Below are 22,160 nucleotides of genomic sequence, written 5' to 3'. Positions count from 1 at the left end.
ACCATGAAGAAAGGTGTATAACCTGTAGACCTATTAGGAGTGGTATTGATACTCCACCATTAGGGTTGACCCGGCCCCTCCTGGGCGGGTCATATCCGAAAATTATTCCCAACAGCGAGGCCAATACGGGACTGGGATCCGCCAGTGGAAGATATGAACGGCGAGGCGTAGCTCGCGCATTGGGCGGCGTCAATGGACGAGGAGGAGGATGCGCCTCGTGAGTTCCGGCGGTGGGGCACGGCTCACCAGCAGTAGCAGGGTCGTCGGGCGCTGCCGCAGGTCCATGGCAAGGACACGAGGGGGAGGGGCGGCGCAAGGCGGCGCTGGAGGGAGCAGCAAGGTGGCGCCATGGGTCCTGGACGGCGGTGGCGCATCTGTTGGCTCCTGGAGCTGGTGCTTGACCGCGGAGGGAGGTGGGGATCGGGAAGAGCGGCGCTGCTGCTCTCTCCCTGGTGATGCGTGAAGGTGTGCGAGGCGGCGGGAGGAGGAACGAGGGGAAGGGGTGCAGGGATCGGGCTATGAAGCTAGGATTAGAGGGATGGATGGCTGCTGGGCTACGTGCTGCTGGGCCTGCTCTCTACTGCGCTGAGCTGCTGCTGCCCTTTTTCTGAATTCCTTCAGACAGGAAATAATTACAGAAAAGAACAGAGAGCATGGAGAAGGTAGAAGCAAGGATGAGAATTAAAATGAGCTCCTGGAGATATGCACTATTTGAATAAATTGCTTTGGCCATTTTTAGAGGTAGAAAAATAAACCAAGTTTGAATTAACTTCAAACTTGAGTCATTTCTGAACCGAACCAAAACATCTTCAAAAGAGCTGAAACTTGACAGAAAAGTTAAGTGAAATGTGTTGGATTTACAGGGAAAGAGTGAACATTATTTGAGGCAGGAAAAAATGTCACTCGAGTAAATGGCTATAATTTAGAAGAAAGGAAGAAGGAGATGGGGTTTGCCTGGAGATGGACTAACTTGAAGGGTGAAGATGCCAACAGCAATGGAGATGAAGAGAAAGATATCACACCAAGACATACACAAATAAAATGCACATGCAACAACAAGCAATGTGATCATGATGCGATGCAAAATATGACAACGACATTCGACATGGTCATGGCATAGACATATAGGAATGAAATATGCAAAAAAAAATGATAATGCAAAAAACAAGCAAACAAACATCAACCACTAAAATAAAAGGAAGGGCAACTGAACCGTCGGTCTCAGGGCGTTACAGCTATAGAGCTGTTCGGACTTTTACTGGCAGCTCATTCGTTCCCATGTCGAGCCCCTGGTAGGGTATGCCGAGGTGTATCTGCAGAGCAGCCGTTAAGGCCATACTTATTGTTGAAAGAGTATGAAAGATCGGTTCGGATGAGACTTACTGAGAACGGAGACATGTGCCAATGATAAGTTTATGTATATATAAATATATGATAATAATAAAAAAAGGAAGGACCGTGAACCCGGCTATTTGACATGCTCGGGGTCGAGATCAGAGGAAAAAGGGTATATTACAGGCTCGGAATAGAGATTATGGTCCACAAAATGTTATTTTGGACCTCCTGTTGCACGTCTACGTCGCCCGTCCTTGGGGAGGGGAATCCTTAACGGAAGTAGCCCCTTAGGTGAGCATATGGATTCGAACTCCGGTAGAGTCCGTTGTGGAAGTTGTCCCGCTGGTCACCTGTTATTTAGGGATGATATAGAAAAATAAAGTAAGCAGATAGAAAACATTACGGGAATGCTTGCAGGGTTGTACGTATTATGCTTCCGCTGATGCCCATGGTATCTTGAGTGTGTAGTGATGTGCGCGAGGTGTAAATTTTGCCAGCGCGGTACGTGGGTAGCGGAAGACGGACTGCTATTCACATTCCCGGAGTAGTCAAACATCGCAGGGAAACTGTTTCTGGCCCCTGGCGTTCTACTGGTGAGCCGATCCGTCATCTTTATCGCCTGGTGGCCTCCTCCCCTTGTGATCAGCGTTAAGCTTGCCTGCCTGCTTAAAGACCCAACAGTTTCGGTTGGCATGAATAGGTGGCATATCAGGGTGACCGTGAATCTGACAAGGTCGGTCCAATATCCTGTCAAGGGTGGATGGTCCATCCTTGTTTGCCTTTAGTGGCTTCTTCCGTTGACCGGGCTTCGGATTGTGAAATCCGGCGTTCACCGTTGTGTCGCGTATATTACTGTGACTGTTGTGTTCGGTTCATCGTGGTTTGTCGTTGCCATCTCGGATTTCGGAAGTGCCCGGGCTGCTGGCGTCATTGCTTTTAGGAGCAAGCCAGTTGTCTTCTCCCGTGCAGAAGCGGGTCATTAGAGCGGTAAGGGCTGCCATGGATTTGGGTCCTTCCTAGCCAAGGTGGCGTGCTAGCCATTCGTCCTGGATGTTGTGTCTGAAGGCTGCAAGGGCTTCTGCGTCCGGACAGTCGAAAATTTGGTTCTTTTTGACTAAGAACCTGGTCCAGAGCTCCCTGGCTGACTCGCCGGGCTCCTGGACAATGTGACTTAAGTCATTGTCGTATAATGGCCGGACATATGTTCCCTGGAAATTGCCTCGAAAGGCGTCTTCCAAATCTTCCTAGTTCCCAATGGAATTTTCTCGCAAATTGTTTAGCTAGTACCGAGATGGCCCTTTTAGCTTGAGAGGTAGGTATTTAAGGGCGTGGAGGTCGTCTCCACGGGCCATGTGAATATGAAGGAGGTAATCCTCGATCCATACCGCGGGATATGTTGTTCCATCGTATGATTCGATGTTGATGGGTTTAAACCCGTCTAGAAATTTGTGCTCCATTACTTTGTTAGCGAAGCAGAGAGGGTGTGTGGCTCCTCTATGTTGGGCCACACTATGAAGCACCTCCGACGGGTTCCGTTTACGGTGTTCGGCTCGGGCATGGTCGGCTTTGCGAATATGCGACCATCATCGTCGGTTGGGGTATATCTTCGTGATCTGTACATCGCTCGTGTACATCCTGCTCTACCCTTAGTGTATTGGTTGATATCGCGGGTATTCCTCTGAGTTGTTTTGTTTTGATGGCCGGATGGGTTGGCATGGTGCTCTGCTTGGGCTGCTGCTTTGACTGGGCCGAACTATGGTCGGCCTGCCACATTATTCGATGGTGGTATGGGCTCCATCGCCCTGCCATCGAATTGAGGGAGCTGCCTATTCTTGGGGTGGCTTTTGACTGGGCTGCTAAGGCCGTATTCTTCGGTGGCCAAGACCTTGGTCCATCTATCATTGAGCAAATCTTGGCTTGCTTGAAGCTGCAGCTGCTTCTTTCTTAGGCTACTTGCATGGGCTATAAGCTGGCGTTTAAAGCGCTCCTGCTCGAGAGGTTCCTTGGGCATGATAAAGTCTTCGTTGCCGAGGATCTCCTCTTCCTCAGAGGGTGGGAGATAATTGTTGTCCTCCGAGTCCCCATATGTGGTATGTTCATCAGAGCTGTCCTGCCCGTCTTCCTGTTCCTCCTGCTCGGATTCTACTTCAATAGGGTCTTCGTTGTTCAGAGTATCGTATTCTCTGGTGCTGGCAGTGTCTTTTCTTGGGCGATGAGGCCCAGGGCGCCGATGTCCGGGCTGTGTACCAGGTGGTTTATCCTCGACCGGATTCTCCTTCTCATCGTTGAGAGCGCCGTAAGGTGTGTCTATCATACACACGTCACACCAGGAAGTGCATGTCCCGTGTTTAGTGGGTAGTAAGTTCTGGCCTTGCCCCTCATCGTTGTCTATACCGTCGATGTCTCCGGCACGGGGATAGGGTGTGTTGGTTACATCTTTAACAGTGGCTATGAAGTGGGTGGCGGGTGGGAAGCAAAATTCTCCGTTGTCCGCCGCAAGTTCGAACTGAACATCGTTCAGAGATGGGTCGCCCACCAGGGATAGGTTTTTTAGTGAATTTAGTATGTCGCCCATGGGCGAGTGTTGGAAGACATCTGCGGCACTGAACTGGAAGATTGATAACCGATCGAGTTCGGTGTACGCAGGCTCGCAGGGTTCGGAGCTCGACATCAGAGGCAAGTCCGGGGTTCCATTGACGCAGATACCGCACGAAGAGGAATCAGCGTGTGGCTCCAGCACCGCGGAATCGGTGGTCCCCGTGGTGGGGTTGAGCTTCCCATCTTCGGACAACTTGAACTGCTCCAGATTTAAGGCCGGAGCTGCTACAGGAGCTATCTCCTGGATGCGGCATGATGACAGATTTAAGCCATGTTCATCGGGGCGATGGGGAGTGGTTGTCGCGGTCTCGAATCCGTCAAAGATCAAGTCTCCATGGATGTCCGCAACGTAATTCAAGCTCCCGAATCTGACCTGATGGCCAGGGGCGTAGCTGTCGATCTGCTCCAGATGGCCAAGCGAGTTGGCCCGCAGTACAAAGCCGCCGAATACGAAGATTTGTCCGGGGAGGAAGTTTTCTCCCTGGACAACGCCATTACTGATGATCGAAGGGGCCATCGAGCCCTTTGCTGGCGGCACAGTGGAACTCTCAATGAAAGCACCAATGTAGGTGTCAAAACCGGTGGATCTCGGGTAGGGGGTCCCGAACTGTGCGTCTAGGATGGTGGTAACAGGAGACAGGGGACACGATGTTTACCCAGGTTCGGGCCCTCTCAATGGAGGTAATACCCTACTTCCTGCTTGATTGATCTTGATGAATATGAGTATTACAAGAGTTGATCTACCACGAGATCGTAATGACTAAACCCTAGAAGTCTAGCCTATGGTAATGAGTATATGTGATGTCCTTTCCAGACTAGCCCCTTCGGTTTATATAGACACCGGGGGGATCTAGGGTTTACATGGAGTCGGTTACATAAGAAGGAATCTTCGATCACTAAGCTTGCCTTCCACGCTAAGTAGAGTCCAATCCGGACATGATGCAGTCTTCGGCCTTCATGTCTTCACAGACCATCGGTCCGACCCAAAGGATAATACGCCGGACGCCCGAGGACCCCTTAGTCCAGGACTCCCTCACTCATCAGCACCCTCACCGCCGGTCTCATCGAGGATTTTGGGAACGCTGCGTCCAACCTCACCCTCATCCCAAAGCCTACTTTCGCTAAGGTGGTGGCGTACCTCAAGCTGGAGGAGCGCCGGATAAGGATGGCACGGAGTCGGGCGACCCGCACCGCCATCGGCGCTGGCACCCGCGGGGGTCCAGCCCCTCCACCTCCGTGCCCGACACCGTCCTAGCCGGCGACGCCCGCTTTCCTGCCCGGCTTTCCGCCCGCCCTGGCTGCTCCCTTCCCGCCGCCCCAGCCGGTGGCCAATGGGAGAGGTCATCGCGGTGGCCGCAAGGAAGGGGCGTGGGCGCTCAGTGAGGAGCACCCCGCCCACCGCAGTAGGCCTATCAGCCGGCCCCATGGTACACCGGCCAGAACCCATGGACCGGTGTCGTGCACGCCTACTCCATGCCGGTTCCCCGTGCCCCTGTCTCGGGTATTCTCGGCGCCCAACCACCATCGCACCAGGCATTCTACACCACGCCACAGCCCTATGCGGCGCCCTACGGCCAGCAGCCTGAGCCAGGTGGGCTGCCGCCGCTGCCCTTGACGGCCCCGCCGCAGCCTCTCCCGCTGGAGCCGTGGGACCCGGCCCTCCTAGCGGCTCTTCACACCGCCCCTTCACCATCCTGTTACACCGGTGGCAGCGACTGGTACATGGACACCGGAGCTACCACGCATATGGCCGCTTATCTCGGTAACTTCCACACCTCCTATCCCGTCCACACTTCCAACCGCATCACCGTAGGTGACGGCTCCTCTCTTCCTATCACTCACATTGGTCATGCATATTTTCCGTCTAACTCCACTCCCATATCCATGTCTAATGTCTTAGTTTCTCCTGGGCTTATTAAAAATCTTGTTTCTGTTCGTTCTCTTGCACGTGAAAATCCTATTACCGTTGAATTTGACGAATGTGGTTTTTCTGTTAACAAAGCTCGCACCCGGATGGTACTCCACCAATGTGACAGCCCCGGCGAGCTCTACCCAGTTCACTCCGCCACCTCCACCACTTCCGCCGCCCCTGCCGCTCTCGCTGCCAGAGTGGATCTTTGGCACGCTCGCTTGGGTCATCCCAATCCCGCCACCCTTCGTCATATACTTCGGAGTTTTTCTTTCACGGGTAATAAGAACAAGGATCACTTGTGTCATGCATGTCGCCTCGGCAAACATGCTCATCTCCCGTTTAGGGCTTCTTCTCATGTTACATTGTACCCATTTGAGTTAATTCATAGTGATGTTTGGACCTCTCATGTTGCCAGTAATATGGGCTATCTTTATTATCTTGTCATACTTGATGATTTCTCACATTATGTGTGGACCTTCCCGTTGCGCCGCAAGTCGGATGCTATATTCACTCTCGCCGCCTTCTACTCCTATGTTCTCATGCAGTTTTGTCGTCCCATTCTCGCGTAGCAGAGAGATAACGGGAAGGAGTTCGACAACCTCGTTGTTTGTACTCTCCTCACCACACATGGCACAACTTTTCATCTCACTTGCCCATAAACCTCGCAGCAGAACGGTCGCGCTGAGCATATCCTTCGCACTCTTAATGACTGCGTTCGGACTCTTCTCTTCCACGCCAATGTGCCTCCGCGCTTTTGGCATGACGCTCTCACTAACGCTTCACTCCTCATTAACATCCGTCCATGTCGCACTCGCGGGAACTTTGCACCTCATCACCTCCTCTTCGGTGCACCACTCTCTTATGATGAGCTTCGCATCTTCGGTTGTCTCTGCTACCCTAGCATCGTCGCTACTGCGCCTCATAAGCTTGCACCCCGCTCCGTCGCTTGCATCTTTCTCGGCTACCCACCTAACACTAAGGGCTACCGCCTCTATGATCATGTCTCCCATCATGTTTTCACCTCCCGACACGTTTACTTTGATGAGATGGTGTTTCTGTTTCAGTAGCAGGTACCCCTTATCGCCTCGTCTCCGCCGGCCACCGATGGCTCTTCGGCGACTCCGTCAGGTGGACGGCCCCGCCCGGCTCTCAGACCGCCTCCAGGCTTTGGCGGTCCTCGCATCATGGGACGAGTTGCGTCGCGCCCCCACACCCGCACCTGCCCTCTCGGCCTCCTCGGGTCGCGCCCCCCTTCACCCATCGCCCACGACTCGGGGGCCGCGGGCTCTGGCGCCGCCGGCTCGGTCGCCCCTTCGGCAGCCTCGGCTACCGCCTCTTCGGCCGCCACTTCACCGTACGCCGCCTCGCCGGCCCAGTCGCCGGCCACCTCACCGGCCCCGTCGTCGGCCGCCTCGCCGGCTGCTCCGGTGTTGCCGTCTGGCCCTGTTACACGGTCTAGGACCGGCGTTCACCATCCGAGCCTGCGGTACTTGGGCGATGAGTACCTCCTCGCCGCCTCCACTATGGAGCCGTCTCCTCTTCCCACGTCCGCTCGCGTCGCCCTCCGTGATCCTCACCGGCTTGCGGTGATGCATGAAGAGTTTGACGCTCTTCAGCGGAACCGTACCTAGACACTGGTTCCCCGGCCTCCTCGCGCCAATGTCATCACCGGAAAGTGGGTCTTTCACCACAAGACCCGCTCGGATGGTACCCTTGAGCGCTACAGGGCTCGCTGGGTGTTCGTGGTTTCCGACAGTGCGCTGGATAAGGTTGGAAAAAGCGGTAGGCGTAAGCGAGGCGGTTGGCCTTCGCCTAGTGCCTAGGCGGTGCTTAAGCGCCCTAGGCACAGCCTAGGCGGTTATATATTTTTTACTATCAAGGTGTATATGTGGTTATTATATGTGTATTTTATTAATTCAGGGCATATAAGTATGTTGACTACCAGCTACTATCATTGGAATATGGCCCTTTTGGCATATCAGTGCAATATGGCATGATTTCTCACCTGGGTAGACAATTTCTTACTTGCTCTGCCTAGACTTCTGCTTATGCCCTAGACAAGGCATTTGGCCATTGCCTAGTGCCTAGGCATGCCTAAGCACCTCCTAGGCACTGCCTTTTGCAACAGAGGCTGGAATTGACTTCACTGAGACGTTTGCCCCGGTTGTTAAACCGGACACAATCCGCATCGTCCTCCAGCTTGCGGTGTCCCGAGGCTAGCCAGTTCATCAGATGGATGTCTACAACGCCTTCCTCCAAGGCCATCTTGAGGAGCAGGTTTATTGTGAGCAGCCCAGTGGTTTCGTCGACACATCTCTTCCTGGCCATGTGTGTTTATTGTCCCGGTCTCTCTGTGGGCTCAAGCAAGCACCCCGCGCCTGGTACCAGTGGATCCCCGGGTTTCTTCAGACACTGGGTTTCAGCGTCACTCGCTCGGATGCCTCGATGTTTGTCTATCGCCACGGTGACACGACTGCATATTTGCTCCTCTACGTCGACGACATCATCCTGACAGCCTCCTCCGCAGCTCTACTTCAGCAGATTACTCTTCGACTGCATGATGAGTTTGCCATCAAGGACTTTGGTGCTCTACATTATTTCCTTGGCGTTCAGCGACCGGACGTCTTCTTTCTTCATCAGCAGAAGTATGCGCACGAGCTTCTTGAGCGTGATGGCATGCTCAATTGTCACCCTGTTGCTACTCCTGTTGACACGAAGGCCAAGGTTTCTGCTCTTGAGGGCTCGCGAGCGTCGGATGCTCCTTTCTACGGTCCATCTTCGATGCTCATCAGTATCTGACTCTCACCAGACCGGATCTTCAGTATGCTGTTCAGCAGGTGTGTCTCCACATGCACGCCCCTCGTGACTCCCATTGGACTCTCGTGAAGCGGATCCTCCGTTACATTCGCGGCACGATGACCCTCGGGCTCACCCTCACGGCGTCCACTTCTCTGGAGATGATGGCCTACTCCGATGCGGACTGGGCTGGCTGCCCAGACACTCGTCGGTCTACCTCCGGCTACTGCATCTACCTCGGGCCTTCACTCGTCTCGTGGTCGTCCAAGCGACAACCCACGGTTTCGCGCTCCAGTGCGGAGGCTGAGTACCAAGCTGTGGCTAACATTGTTGCTGAGTGCACCTGGCTACGACAGTTGCTTCAGGAACTGCATCATGACGTCTCCCAAGCTACGGTTGTCTACTGCGACAATGTTTCTGCGGTGTACCTCTCTGCCAACCCCGTTCATCATCGCCGGACTAAACACATTGAGTTGGACATTCACTTTGTGCGCGAGCAGGTGGCCCTTGGACATATTCGGGTTCTCCACGTTCTGACTGCACAACAGTTTGCCGATGTGATGATGAAGGGACTGCCGACTTCCACCTTCAAGGAGTTTCATTCCAGTCTTTGCGTCACTGGCGCCGCTTGGACTGCCGGGGGGGTGTTGAGTATATTGTGTGCGTATATATTTGTGTATAGGGCCCACCTCCTGTTTCCTCTGTATAGTTGAGGTTGCGACCCCCCCTCTGTACTTATATATACGTGTCTGGTGCACCGATCAATATATTACGATTGCACAGCCCACATCTTGTCCCTCTACACGGACATTATAATGTAAACATTTGCGGGCGATTTGAGACGCCGTGACCCGCGGACCAAGTTTGATGCTTTGCTTACGGCTCAACGTTCAGAAATGCAGGTGGATGAGAAGAACTCAACATAGATTGAAAACACCCTTTGAATCAATCGTTCTGACCCACCCTCCTCGCGCCATGCACTCCGCCTCCCCTGCCGGGTCGGCGCGCTCCTCGCACTCCCACGGCAGCGCTGGATCTGGCTGGGGCATCCCTACCTCCGTGGCCACTCCTGTTAGATCCGCCGGTCCGTCAGATGGGCTGGTCTCTCCGCGGCCTCGTCTCGCGTCAACGGTGTGCCCCGCTCCTCCGCCATGTTCCCTACTGCGGGGCGAGTGCTCCAAGGATGCGCCACCCTCTCCTCCTGCGGTCCGTGCGGAGTGCCCCCGTTCTGGGAAAGGCAGGCTCAAGTCCATTGTGGTTGTGCCATCTCCTCCGCCCTCTCCTTCCTCTTCCGTCCATGGAGACGGGTGGACGGCGGTCAAATCCAATAAGTAGCGCCGCGCAACCAAGAACCCTGTAGGCGCTCCTAGGCGCTCCAGGTCGGGGCGGTCCGGCCGGCGCCCCTGCCTTGAGCGGTCGCGCTGCCTTCTTAAGCCGCTTCGATGGGCTGTGCTTCCGCTGTCTCAGCACCCGCCACCGTAGTGTAGACTGCAGAGATCCCCTGCATTGCATCATTTGCAAGTAGCCGGGGCACTTCGGCCGCGAATGCCCGCAGAATCCAAGGTTCAAAAGTAGAGTTCTGGCATAGCTCCCCGTCGCGGCCCGGTCAGAGACAGGCTCCGCTTCCCCACCCCACCCTCGGCCCCGCTGCCGGCCGCCATGGATCGCCAAGCCTACCACACCGACCCGTCTCGTCACCCCCGCTCCAGCCACAAGGTCATCATCGCCACATCGGCCATTGAGCACCAGGAGTTCCTCCTCCGCAAGCATGCGGTGGTGCTCATGGCGGCACTGTCCCAGCACGCCGCCAAACCCATGGCGGTGGGCCGGGCCATCGAAGAGCAGTTGCACACGCCTCCCCGCCTGCTGCACGTCACCAGCCACGACCCGGAGGACTTCTTCGTCCACTTCGAGCTCCCGGCGCACAAGGAGAACGCAGTCCGCCGCGGGCATGTCAAGGTGGACGGTGTCGTGTTCGCGATCAAGGGCTGGCACGAGGACGACCACGACGTGCCAGACGACTGCAAGCTCCACGTCCGCGTGGTCATCGAGAGGATGCCCATGCAGCTCTAGTCGCTGGAGGGCGCCGTCGAAGTGCTGGGCGACCTCTGCATCGTGGACCGCCTCGACAGCCACACCCATGAGCGCGGGCACACCAGGTCGTTCGCCTGATGGGTGTGGGTCTTCGACGTCGCGCACATCACCACCAAGCGTACCATCTGGCGCGTGGCGCGGGGCGCGGGCCGGGTGGAGGCCATGCTTGGTTTCTCGCCGCCGAGCCGCCAGGTCGCGCCGCCCCCCGGTGTCAAGCGCCGTGATCTGCTAGTGCACGTGGACCGAATCGAGGACTGGACCCCGCGATCCCCGCGCTCGTCCCGTTCTCGTCAAAGCGGCCTTCCCTCCTCAGAGTCCGACGACGACGCCCCCTTCCCGGCGATCTACCAGGGGACTTGGACCAGGCATGTTGAGGACGGCCAAGGGCGCCGTAGGCCGGAGATGGTGGCCCCCTCTGGCTGCCAGGGCCTGCAGTTCGGGAACGGCAGGCGCGACCGCGACGACAGCCGCGGTGGCAGGCGTTCCTGGAAAGACACCCTGCTGGGCCGGAGTCTCAGCCGCGAGGCCGCCGCAAGCAAGAAGGCACCGCCTAGGCATAGGAGCCGCACGCCGATGAGCCGCCGACACGGGGCGGGCTGCCGCAAGGACGACATCGTGCTCCGGGCCACTCCTCCTCAGCCGCTCCGTCGCCCGCCTCCTCCACCGCTTGCCCTGCCTCCTCAAGCCCCTCCGTCGGCCAGCACCTCGCCCGACCCGGTCACAGACTTCTTCAATGATGGCGCAGGCGAGCTAGCTCCTCCGCAGCGCGCTGACTGCATGCTGATGGAGCTCGAGGAGGTGGTCAAGGGCGCATTGGCCGCCCCTCTGGAGTTCCAAGACGGTCAAGGCGATGATCAATTTGGGGCCCACCCGCGGCCCACCCCCGAGTCGCCGTCTGGCGGGGCCCTGCCCTCTCACATGCGCCCTGACCTTGTCAGCGCGGCCTGCCGCGCTCCTACACCGGTCGTGAACACCGCGGTGCAACTTAGCACCGTCACGCAGCAGGTCCTCGAGCTTCAGCTGGAGGGGGGGACCGGCGACGCCCCGACAGCTCTTTCGCAATGTCGCTCCCCCCTTCTCCCCGCCCCGGTGCCACCACCCCCGCCGGCCTCCCGCCGCTCCTCTGCGCCACCAAAGACGAGGGCGCCCTCAGCGCCAACCAGGCAGAGTACGCAGCAGGCGGCCATAAATAGCCCCGTCGCCGTGGCACAACGCGCCTCTCTGCGGCTGGTGCAGGAGCTGGGTGGACTCGGACCCAAGGAGAGGATGACCATGGAGGCGGCCGAGGCGCTCGTGGGGCGTTTCAAGGAACCACTCTCGGAGGACGACATCACCTGCATTGCTAAGCTTACCAAGCTCAACTTGGATGCCCTGCGCGCCATGGCCGGCCTCGCTGGCCCTGATGGCGCGATCGGAGTTCAAGTGTGATCATGTTAGAGATGCTCTGTAGTTTTAGGACCAGTCTCCGGTGCCGTCTGGCCTTAAGCCAGATTGAGTTAGGTTTCTTTCAAATGTTGTCTGTTAGGATCAGTAGGTCTGCTCGTCGTCGGCATGTTTTGGGTGCTACTGGTGGTTGCCGACGCGCCCCGGTCCGGCGGGATGTGTGTAATCGTTTGCTCACTTTCATCATTAGTAGCTTTGGTTCCCGGAGAATTCACCTGTTCCTAAATGACTGACGACACATGCGGTTTCATGAGTTGGAACGTGAGAGGGCTCAACTCACCGGCGAGGAGAGCCATGGTTATTGAGCTAGTTAGTGCCATGCTCCCGGCGATCCTCTGCCTGCAGGAGACAAAGATCGACACTTGGTCCCCCAGCTTGGTGTGTGACATTGGTGGGCGCGCTCTGGACGGCTGCGTTGTCCTACCGGCGATCGGCACCTGCGGTGGTGCGGCCATCTTCTGGGATTCCACCATCGCCAGCATTGCCACGCATAGCATTGGGCTCTTCTCCATCACGGCGATCGTCACGCTGCTGCGCTCTGGCACATCATTTTGGCTAACAACGGTCTACGGACCGGCTGATGAAGCAAGAAAAGATGGCTTCCTGCTCGAGCTTGCTGCAGCTGCTCCTCCCCCCAACCATCCATGGGTGGTCAACGGTAATTTTAACATCATATACGAAGCCAGAGATAAGAACAACTCTAACCTCAACAGGCGGCTCATGGGAAAGTTTAGAGCAGTGATAGATCAGGCTGGCCTAAAGGAGATAAAGTGCAAAAGCAGGAGATTTACGTGGAGCAATGAGCGCCAAAACTCTACGTTAGTGAGCATCGACAAATTTTTATGCAACATGGACTGGGAGGCCCTATTCCCAAACCACACTTTGACTGCGGCATCCACAACTTGCTCGGATCACTGCCCGCTCCTGCTTGCAAACGCCGCCTCGCCTCGTCGCAAAGCCAAATTCAGATTTGAGAGCTTCTGGCCTCGCTTCCCCCGTTTCCAGGAAATGGTGGCTCGGGCCTGGGAGAGGCCTGTCAACCATGACTGCTCGTTTCTGAGGTTTAAGACCAAGCTTCAGAGAACCGCTTCTGACCTGAAGATCTGGAGAAAGACTCTGTTCAGTGATGCAAAACTTCAGTTCCACTTGGCATCCGAGGTGGTGCTCCGTTTTGACGTGGCCCAGGAGAGAAGAGTTTTGACCCAATCTGAATTTCACCTCAGGAAGCTGCTCAAGTTGAAGATCGTTGGCCTCGCGGCACTGGAGTGTGCCACGAAAAGACAGGCCTCCCGTGTTACATGGTTGAAGGCCGGCGATGCCAAAACTGCTTTCTTTCAGGCCAAAATCAGCTCGCGAAGACGGAAAAATTTCATTCAGCAGCTGCAGGGGGACGGCCTGATCGCCACAACTCATGAAGACAAGGCGAAGATGATTCAGGAGCACTTCCAGAAGCTCTTGGGGACAAGGAAAAACAGAGAATGCACGATCAACTGGGACGCGATCAACCTGCCGGTGTTGGACAGTAGTGGCCTTGACAATCCTTTCACCGAGGCTGAAATCTAGGCGGCTGTGTGCTCGTCGCCGGCGGAGAAGGCCCCGGGGCCAGATGGGTTCTCTGGCTCCTTCTACAAAGCTTGTTGGCTGACGATCAAGGACGATCTTGTGGCTGTTTTCAACAAGTTCCACCGCCTGGCTGCTTGGGATTTTGCGTCGCTGAACAGAGCGCTGATTGCTTTGCTCCCAAAGAAGGATGGGGCAGTCACAGTGGGAGACTTCCGGCTAATTAGCTTAATACATTCTGTGGCGAAGCTGATTGCCAAAGTCCTCTCCCTGTGCCTGTCAAAAGTCATCGATCAGCTCATCTCCCCTGCCCAAAGTGCCTTCCAAAAGAAGGAGAGAATCCATGATAGCTACCTCTTCTTTCAGAACATGGTGAGGATGCTCCACCGCAAGCACAAGCCGACACTTCTTCTGAAGCTGGACATAGCAAAAGCGTTTGACAGCGTCTCCTGGGAGTATCTTATGGAGTTAATGCAACGACTCGGTTTCTCGCTGCGGTGGAGAGATTGGGTGGCGCTGCTCCTCTCCTCGGCTTCCTCAACCTGTCTCCTCAATAGCGCGGAGGGAGCCATCATCCAGCACCAGCGTGGCTTACGGCAAGGCGACCCGCTGTCCCCTCTCCTCTTTATCCTCGCGATAGATCCTCTTCACCGCCTGATCGCCGCGGACATGCGAGCCGGCGCCCTCGCCCCGCTCCCAACGGGTGTGGTGGGGCTGCGGGTCAGCTTATATGCGGATGACGCTGTCGTTTTCTTCAACCCAAGTAGACAGGATGTGGATGGGCTCATGGAGCTGTTGTAGGGTTTTGGCAAAGCGACAGGGCTGAACCTGAACCAGGCAAAATCGACCGTGGCACCCATCAGGTGCTCTGGCATCGACCTGCAACATGTTTTGCAGAATTTTGGCGGACAGATCGCGGGCTTCCCATTAGATATGTCGGCATCCCGGTGTGTCTAGGCAGGATTAGACTAGTCTATCTGCAATACCTCCTAGAAAGGATTAGAGCCAGACTAGCGGGATGGAAGGGTCGCCTGATGCCACTCTCGGGGCGCCGTGTGCTGGTCCGGTGCGTGCTCTCCGCGCTCCCGGCATTCGCGCTTGCAGTTCTTCGGGCTCCGGCAAAATTCTTCAAGGAAGTCGACAAGGCCCGCAGGCGGTTCCTATGGGCGCAGGACGATGAGCTCGCCGGAGGCAAGTGCAAGGTCCAGTGGCAGGTGGTCGCATCCCCGACGGATCGCGGGGGGCTGGGCGTGCCGGACCTGCAGCGCTTCGCTAGAGCCTTGCGCCTCCGCTGGTTGTGGATGGCATGGACACACCCAGACCGGCCTTGGGCGGGGCTGGGATCGCCGTGCGACGACAAGGATGGGGCGCTCTTCGCGTCGGCAACTACCGTGGCCATGCGCAGCAGGCGACAGGCCACCTTCTGGCACTGCAATTGGCTCAGCGGTCGCCCGCTCAAGCTCCAATTCCCGGACATATTCAGGCGCTCCATCCGCAAGAACCGGAGTGTTGCCGGCGTGCTTCTGGGGGATAGATGGATACTCGACCTTCAGCTCGGCGAAATCAACGACACAATCATGCTGCAGTGCATCCATCTGGCTAAGGCGATTAGAGAGGCAGAAATCACGCTGCAGCCGGACATCACCGACGAGATCGCTTGGACGGGGGGCGGCGGTAGCTCTGAATACTCTGCTAGCTCCGCCTACGCCATCCAGTTCTCCAACCGCCCCACGACCTCTTTCAAGCCACTGATCTAGAAGACATGGGCGCCGGGGCATGTCAAGATGTTCTGCTGGCTTCTCCACCATGATAAGTTGTGGTGCAACGACCGGCTTCAACGTCGAGGATGGGAGAACGGATACTTCTGCGCCCTGTGCTCCAGAAGCCTAGAATCATTGGTGCACTTATTCTGGGAATGCCCGGTCGCGCTGAGGGTTTGGACGCAGGCGGCGTCCTGGAGAAGTTGCGAGGCTCTAAGGCCAGACGTGGAGACGAGCGGGAGATCCACCACTGAGATCGTCACCTCCCTGGTGCTTCGGTCTCCTCCGGCCACTCGGCGAGGGGTGCAATCCCTGATGGGAATGACTCTCTGGCGAATTTGGCTTAAACGCAACGCATGCACTTTCAGAGGCGCCACGCCGCGAGTTTCAGATGTAATTAGCGAGATTAGGAGCGATTTGGAGCAATGGCGTTTGGCCGGAGCGGCATGTCTCAAGACCCCGTTTGGGGATTTGGTCGTGAGATAGTTCCATAGATGTACAAGGGGAGGATCTGTTTCCTCCTCGGTTTTCTTCCTGGTCACTTGACCAAATTCTTGCAACTCTCCTCTGCTAAATCAATGAAAAGCCAGTGAAATGCTGGGTCTTTCAAAAAAATCAATCATTCTCACACTCATTTCAGGAAGAATTAAAGCTGGGCCTGGCAGAGTAATACCGGTGCTGCTAGGAAAAACACAGCATGTGTACCTCTTCAGTCTTCTATTGTGGGGCCAGAATTCAAGTCAGATCCATGAGTCCAAATTCGTCGCCACATCAAGCAGAAGATTATGTTTCCTCAAATCAAAGGGCTATTTTTTCTTTAGAAATTCTGTTGTATAGAATTCTTACAAAATTCTTCCGACTGAAGAAGCCTAAGAGCATCTACAACTAGACTAGACAAATCTATCCCCTAAAAGTCCGCCGACGCGTCGGGGCCATCCCCGGACAGCGTCAGACAACCCTCAAAGTTCTGTAGGACAACGACACTCTTGATATAAAAAACCTCAAATTCATGCAAATCCTTAATCTGTCCTGATATGGGCTAGATATGAAGGGTGTCAGTGAGTCGGATGAATAGGGCCGGTTTGAAGGGGTCGGATGGGTCATGATTTTGTGCCCGATCCTTGATCGGCCGCTCGGACATATATGGGTGTGATTGAGGAGCCCGGCTATAGATGCTCCGAGGGCATTTCGAACGCGGACCCTCAAAACGCACACAAACATTCGAATCGAGGTGTCCAAGCGATGTAAGCCATCCAATGTGATGTTGCATCTGTGCACAGACGTGTCCGCTTGTCTCAATTCCCGCAAATCGGACGCAGACCAAGGGGAGGTTTACTAGAGTCTGGACATCTGCCACATGCGCGCCTGGCCGGTCGAACCCACCCAAAACACTCTCCGCGCTGTCGCACATTCTTGCCGATCAAGTTGCTTCAGAGCGGACGTGACTCAACGACGTTGATGTCATTCAGAGCAATGCAGATGGATGAGCGGGCGGTGCCGCTTCAATAGTGACATGACTACTGAGAAGTCTACTCCAGCCGATGGCACATTGAAGTTGGTTGCCCGCCCATTCGCCTGGGAACAACTATGTAAGCGTGGCTCCGGCAGCGTCAACACGACATCTCCAATCCACGCCACTTTGCTCACCATGGTTGACTATCCTCCCTTCTCCGCGACGATGCCAAGCTCCTGGTTCTCTGCGCCGGCAGGTGCCACCGGATCTCCTACTAGATCCGGATCGTGGCACCGCCGTCATCTCTCTATGTGGCTATCTAAATGCTCTTACGTTTGTTTAGAGAGGGAGTATATTTTGGTTTTTGTAACAGCGTATTCATTCTGACATTCTCTCCTTACATTTGTTCAGTTTCCGATAAATGACAGATCGTTTGTTTAACAACAGTCGAGGTATGCAGCAATTATTCCGTGTTCACGCTTCTTCTAAATGTAGCCTTGCTGACGCTCAGATCCCGGCAACGTTGCACGAATTGGGCCAAGCTCCGGTAGCTCGTGCCGCCGTCGGCGACTGCCTTCGCCGCCGCATCCTGGACGCTTACCGCCTTGTTCCTCACTGTCTCGTCCGCCATTACAGCCTTCACCTTCTCCGCGATACTCTCCCCGCTCACCATTCCCTCCTCCCCCTCCCAGCTCCACCGCTCCTCCCAGACGCCGAGCCCGCTGCGCGCCACTACGCCGGCGTTCACCCTCTGGTCCCCGAACCTCGGCCATGCCAGAACCGGCAATCCGTTCGCCGCCGCCTCCGTGACCGAGTTCCAGCCGCAGTGGCTGATGAACAGACCGATGGATTCTTGCTTCAGGACCTCCTCTTGCTCCACCCAACCCTTGGTCACCATGCCCCGCCCCTGCACACGCTCCAAGAAGCCTTCGCCGAGCAGCTCGCTGAGCTCGGCCTCGTCGTCTCTGTCGACGACGGTGCTTTTCACCACCCACAGGAACCGGTGGCCGCTCGCCTCGAGCCCGACGGCGAGCTCCCTGAGCTGGTCCTTGGATATGGCCTTGCGGCTGCCGAAGCTGACGTACACCACCGACCTCGCCGGCTGCGCCGCGAGCCACTGCATATAATCGGCTTGATTTTCCGCCGGTTCACTTGCCGAAAAGCTCACCGGAGCGAGTGGCCCAACCGAGAAAACATTTGGGAACCCGGCAACGACGGAGCCATCCCGGAGTGCAGCTATGGCTTCTGGCTCGAACTCGTCGAAGGAATTGACCAGGAGGCCGTCGGCTTTCGCGAGCTCGCGGCCGTTGGCGACGAACTGCCGCGTGAAGAGGTGCTCGGGGTGGTGCAGCGCCTGCGGGATGGAAGCCTTGGAGATGCGGTACACGCCGGGGACGTCGACGTCGCCGACGGGACCGCCGGCATTCGCGTCGAGGTAGGCGGGGAAGTGGACGCACAGGGAGAGCATCGCGGTGGAGGCGGTGAACAGGACGTAGCAGGGGAGGCCGAGCTCCTTGGCGACGGGTATGACGACGGATGCCAGCGCGATGTCCGTCACGAGCGCCGACGCGCCGGCGCCGGCGAGGAGCGGGCCGAGGAGGGGCGCGGAGCGGCGCATGGCCTCGAAGCGGAGGAAGAAGGGGTCGGCGCCGGGGAACTCGGACGCGTCGAACCGCGCGAGGTGGAAGTCGAGGCGGCGCACGGCCGGGCACGCGCTGAACAGGGCCTCGAGGTGCGCGGACTCGGCGGACGACACGGTGGGGAGCACGGTCGCGACGGAGACGCCGCAGCCGTGGTCTGAGGAGGAGAGGGACACCGCGAGGCGGCTGAACGGGACGAGGTGGCCCATCCCGGCGCTCGGGAGGAGCACGACGTGGGGGTGGGGCAGGGCGCCCGAGGCGTCGCCGGAGGTCGGCATTGCCGGCGAAACCGTGGAGATGTTTTCTCTTTTCTCTTTTTGGCTGGCTCGTGCAGGGCAGGAGGGATAAAAGCTCTGCAATTCCAGGTGGTTTAATACCAGAGGGCCTCGTTGTTTTGGGAGATGTAGCGGTGCTCTGCACCACACGACTCAACAACCAGTTCAGCGGCGCAGTAGGTGCAACGTCCGGACAGATATACCAGCACATCGTGGGTGTGAAAGCGTGAACTTTATTGCGAAAACGAAGAAGATCTCCACGAGAACACAACAGATGACCAATTGCACGATAGGGCTGAAGCACCATTGCATCCGCGGGAAATATCACCTGTATTTTCATTATCGGTCTTGAAGTCTCGGTCGATGCTATACTCATTAAATCTTACATTAAGATCTGTGCCAAAAAAAATATTTTACATATTATATAACTTGACTGAGACTTCATTATTCAGCCACGTAAGCAGGGCAGCAGCTATACAAGAGTGCACGACAGAGCACCCGCTCACGCTCCCCGTGCAAAATAAAATCCCACCGAACAAAATACACATGGCATAGCTGGTAATCCTTGTTGGAAATAACCAACATATTTTTAGGCCAGCAAAACTGGGCACACTTTCTGCCCTCTGCTGCACTTAGGCCTCAGTTCATCCCATCCCATAGTTAGATTCACGTCTGAACATGGGCTCTCTCGGCGATTTCAAATTTCTGGCCGTTGGATCTCTCCCTAGATGCAATTTGAACCATCGGATCTGCCCCTGAGGTGAGCTGGGCCGTTGGATATAATTCAAGTTCACAACAATGCATAGTAAGTTTGTTTTTCCACTTTAGGATTTTAATCGTTTGTGACTGACTACTGGGGTCCGACACTCATGGGCCGGGCCTGTCAGCGGCTTGGGTGCGCAGACACCCGGTGCGGGTGGCTCGCAGTCAAATATGTGTGCCACCGCCTGTAATTTTCGGATCTCGCTGAGGGCATTAGAGGGAATTCGCTTCGTCGCCCTTGCGTGGCGTGATGTGTATGGGTCATTTTCCAGTGTAAAGAAGAAAAGGAGAGGAGGCACCCGATTGGGTGAAAACCCTAGCCGCCATCCCCATCGCGCCCCTCTCCTTCGCAGTCGTCGCCGCTCTCCCGTCCAGTTCTCCTCCCCCATTGCCGAGCTCGCCTCCGCCGCTGCTCTCTCCCGTCCATCTCGCGCGGCCACCCACCGACTCCTCCCCTTTACACGGCGAGCTTGAGGAGTAAGGCTGGCAACTGGGCACTGCCATACGAGGGTCATGCCGAGCACGGCCCGAAGCACGACGGCCTCTGGTTCGGTTTCTCGTCCGGTGGCTACCTCTGCGCGTGGGACGACCTGCGTGTCGCCGCTGTCACCACAGACGCAGGGCCAAAGGCAACGGCCGTGCGCCGCCATCAGCGGGAGGAGCGACGGCCGCCGAGACGGTCGTCCACGTCGATGTTGTCGTCGTCATTCAGGTGCTCTTCCGCTTGCTCTCGCCCTCTGCCTCCTAGCCATCTGTTGTGAGTTGTGTACATGTTCCTGATGCATTCATCATCTCACAGCTGGATCGGCAAGCGGTGACACGTTCACTGTGCGCATCAATTGCTGTCACCTTGGCCACCTGGCGAAGATGGAAGAGGTTCACTGGGATGTGGTTATGGTTTGTTAATTTTGGCTACGATCTGTAGTTGCTGCTCCTCTAGGTTGTGTCGTTGGTACTGCTTGGAGTGCTGCTCCTTCTCGTGCAGATCCTCCACCTCGTGCTCTCCTCCTCAAGTTGTCAGCCACCTTGTACTTGGTCTCTTTCGAACTGATGGGAAAGGCAATATGTAAATAGCAATGGGTGCAAGAGCTGGTGAATGCCGTATTAGGGTCCATTAATCATTGGAGAGTCGTGATAAAACTGAAAAAAATGAATGCCTGAAGGTGACCGTACTATCTATTTAGTGGAGTAAACAAGTTCAGGTTGCTCAAGCGTAGTAGTGTGGGATGGGTCTGCTTAAGTGTGTTCTTAAGTGTGGGATGGGTCTGCTTAAGTGTGCTCAGGTTGATGATAGCTTCGTTTTTTATTCTCCCATTAAGGAACCACCCCCAGCCGTCGTCCTCGCGCTGCACTTGTGCTATGTTTCAGCGTCCCAAGTCATCTCTCTCTCACACACATACATATCCATTCCCCTTATTATGCACTTTTCGTCAGTCTAGCAACTTCTGATTTTATACAATGAAGAATATATGAGGGTGCAAAGAGATTTATTTTAGTACAAGCTAACTTTAGAGCAACTCTAATGGGGCGACCCATTTCGTCCGCCCGTGTCCGTTTTTCGTCCGCGGGCGACCCATTCCAGACCCAATTTTGAGCCGGATTTGCGTCGGCGCGGACATAAGACGAATGCGCGCGCGCCTACTCCTCTGCCCGGGCCCGCCGGTCGGTGGCAGCCACCAACATTCCCCCCATTTTCCCTAAAAACGCTTCCGCCCGCGCGCGCCCACGCCCCCCAACCAGCCATGGAGGACGCCATCGACCTCGACCTCGACGCCACTGCCGGCCTCGCCTCCCTCCCCTCGTCCGGCGCCGTCGCCCCTTCCGGGAAAGGCAAGCATCGTGCCCCGTGCAAGACCGTCGCCGCGACCAAGCCGAAGAAGGCGCTGACTCCCGAACAGCGGGCAAGGGAGTCGGCCAAGAGGAAGGGTCGGAGGCACGCCGCGGACGCGAGGGATGAGGCCGCCGCGCAGGCCGCCGCCGCCGCGCAGCAGGAGTTCACCAACGCCCACGTCGCCGCGGCAACGAGGGAGGCGCTCTACATGCTAGGGGTAAACCCTAGCCAGCACAGCGTGCTCCAAGCCGTCGTCGCCGCGGCCAGCACCGGCTCGTCGGTGTTTCCTTGGATGGTGCTGCTTGACTCACCCCGCGCGTTGACTTGCAACCTGGTCCCCGGCTTCCACGTCTACCCGCAGGCCTCCCGCCTCTCCGGGAAGTGCTCACCCGACGTGAGCGTGGTCGTGCCTTCCACGCCCGCGCCCATCGACCTCAACGCCACCCCGATGGTCGGTGGCTCGTCGTCCGGTGGCACGAGGAAATGCGCACGACAGACGCCGGCCGGCGGGCTCCCGGACGCACGTAACCTGTTCGAGGAAATGCCGTCCGCCGTCGACGAGGACTACATGCAAAACCTCATCTTCAAGGGTGATGCGCCGGGCACTGGCTACGATCCCGACGAGAGACAAAGCCAGAACGGCCGCGGGGCGTTCACGCCGGCCGCTGGCTATGATCCCGATCAGCAGTGGTGGAGCCAAG

The 22,160-nt window shown here is 56.6% G+C and overlaps 1 protein-coding gene across 1 annotated transcript; it reads right to left on the bottom strand.

Moving 5' to 3' along the window:
• Positions 1-17,285: 17,285 nt before the first annotated feature.
• On the bottom strand, positions 17,286-18,964 carry LOC123153518 (UDP-glycosyltransferase CGT). Its single transcript, XM_044572614.1, has one exon. The coding sequence runs from the start codon at positions 18,867-18,869 to the stop codon at positions 17,415-17,417; it is 1,455 nt and encodes a 484-aa protein (XP_044428549.1). The 5' UTR covers positions 18,870-18,964; the 3' UTR covers positions 17,286-17,414.
• Positions 18,965-22,160: the final 3,196 nt, after the last annotated feature.

Source organism: Triticum aestivum, chromosome 7A, assembly GCF_018294505.1.
Source record: "Triticum aestivum cultivar Chinese Spring chromosome 7A, IWGSC CS RefSeq v2.1, whole genome shotgun sequence".
Taxonomy (NCBI): Eukaryota; Viridiplantae; Streptophyta; class Magnoliopsida; order Poales; family Poaceae; genus Triticum; species Triticum aestivum.
Note: the sequence above shows the minus strand (reverse complement) of the source record. Positions and strands in the feature narration are given on the sequence as shown.

Excerpts from the sequence above, each read along its gene's own strand:
- LOC123153518 (XM_044572614.1), bottom strand. The coding sequence starts at position 18,869 with ATGCCGACCTCCGGCGACGCCTCGGGCGCCCTGCCCCACCCCCACGTC.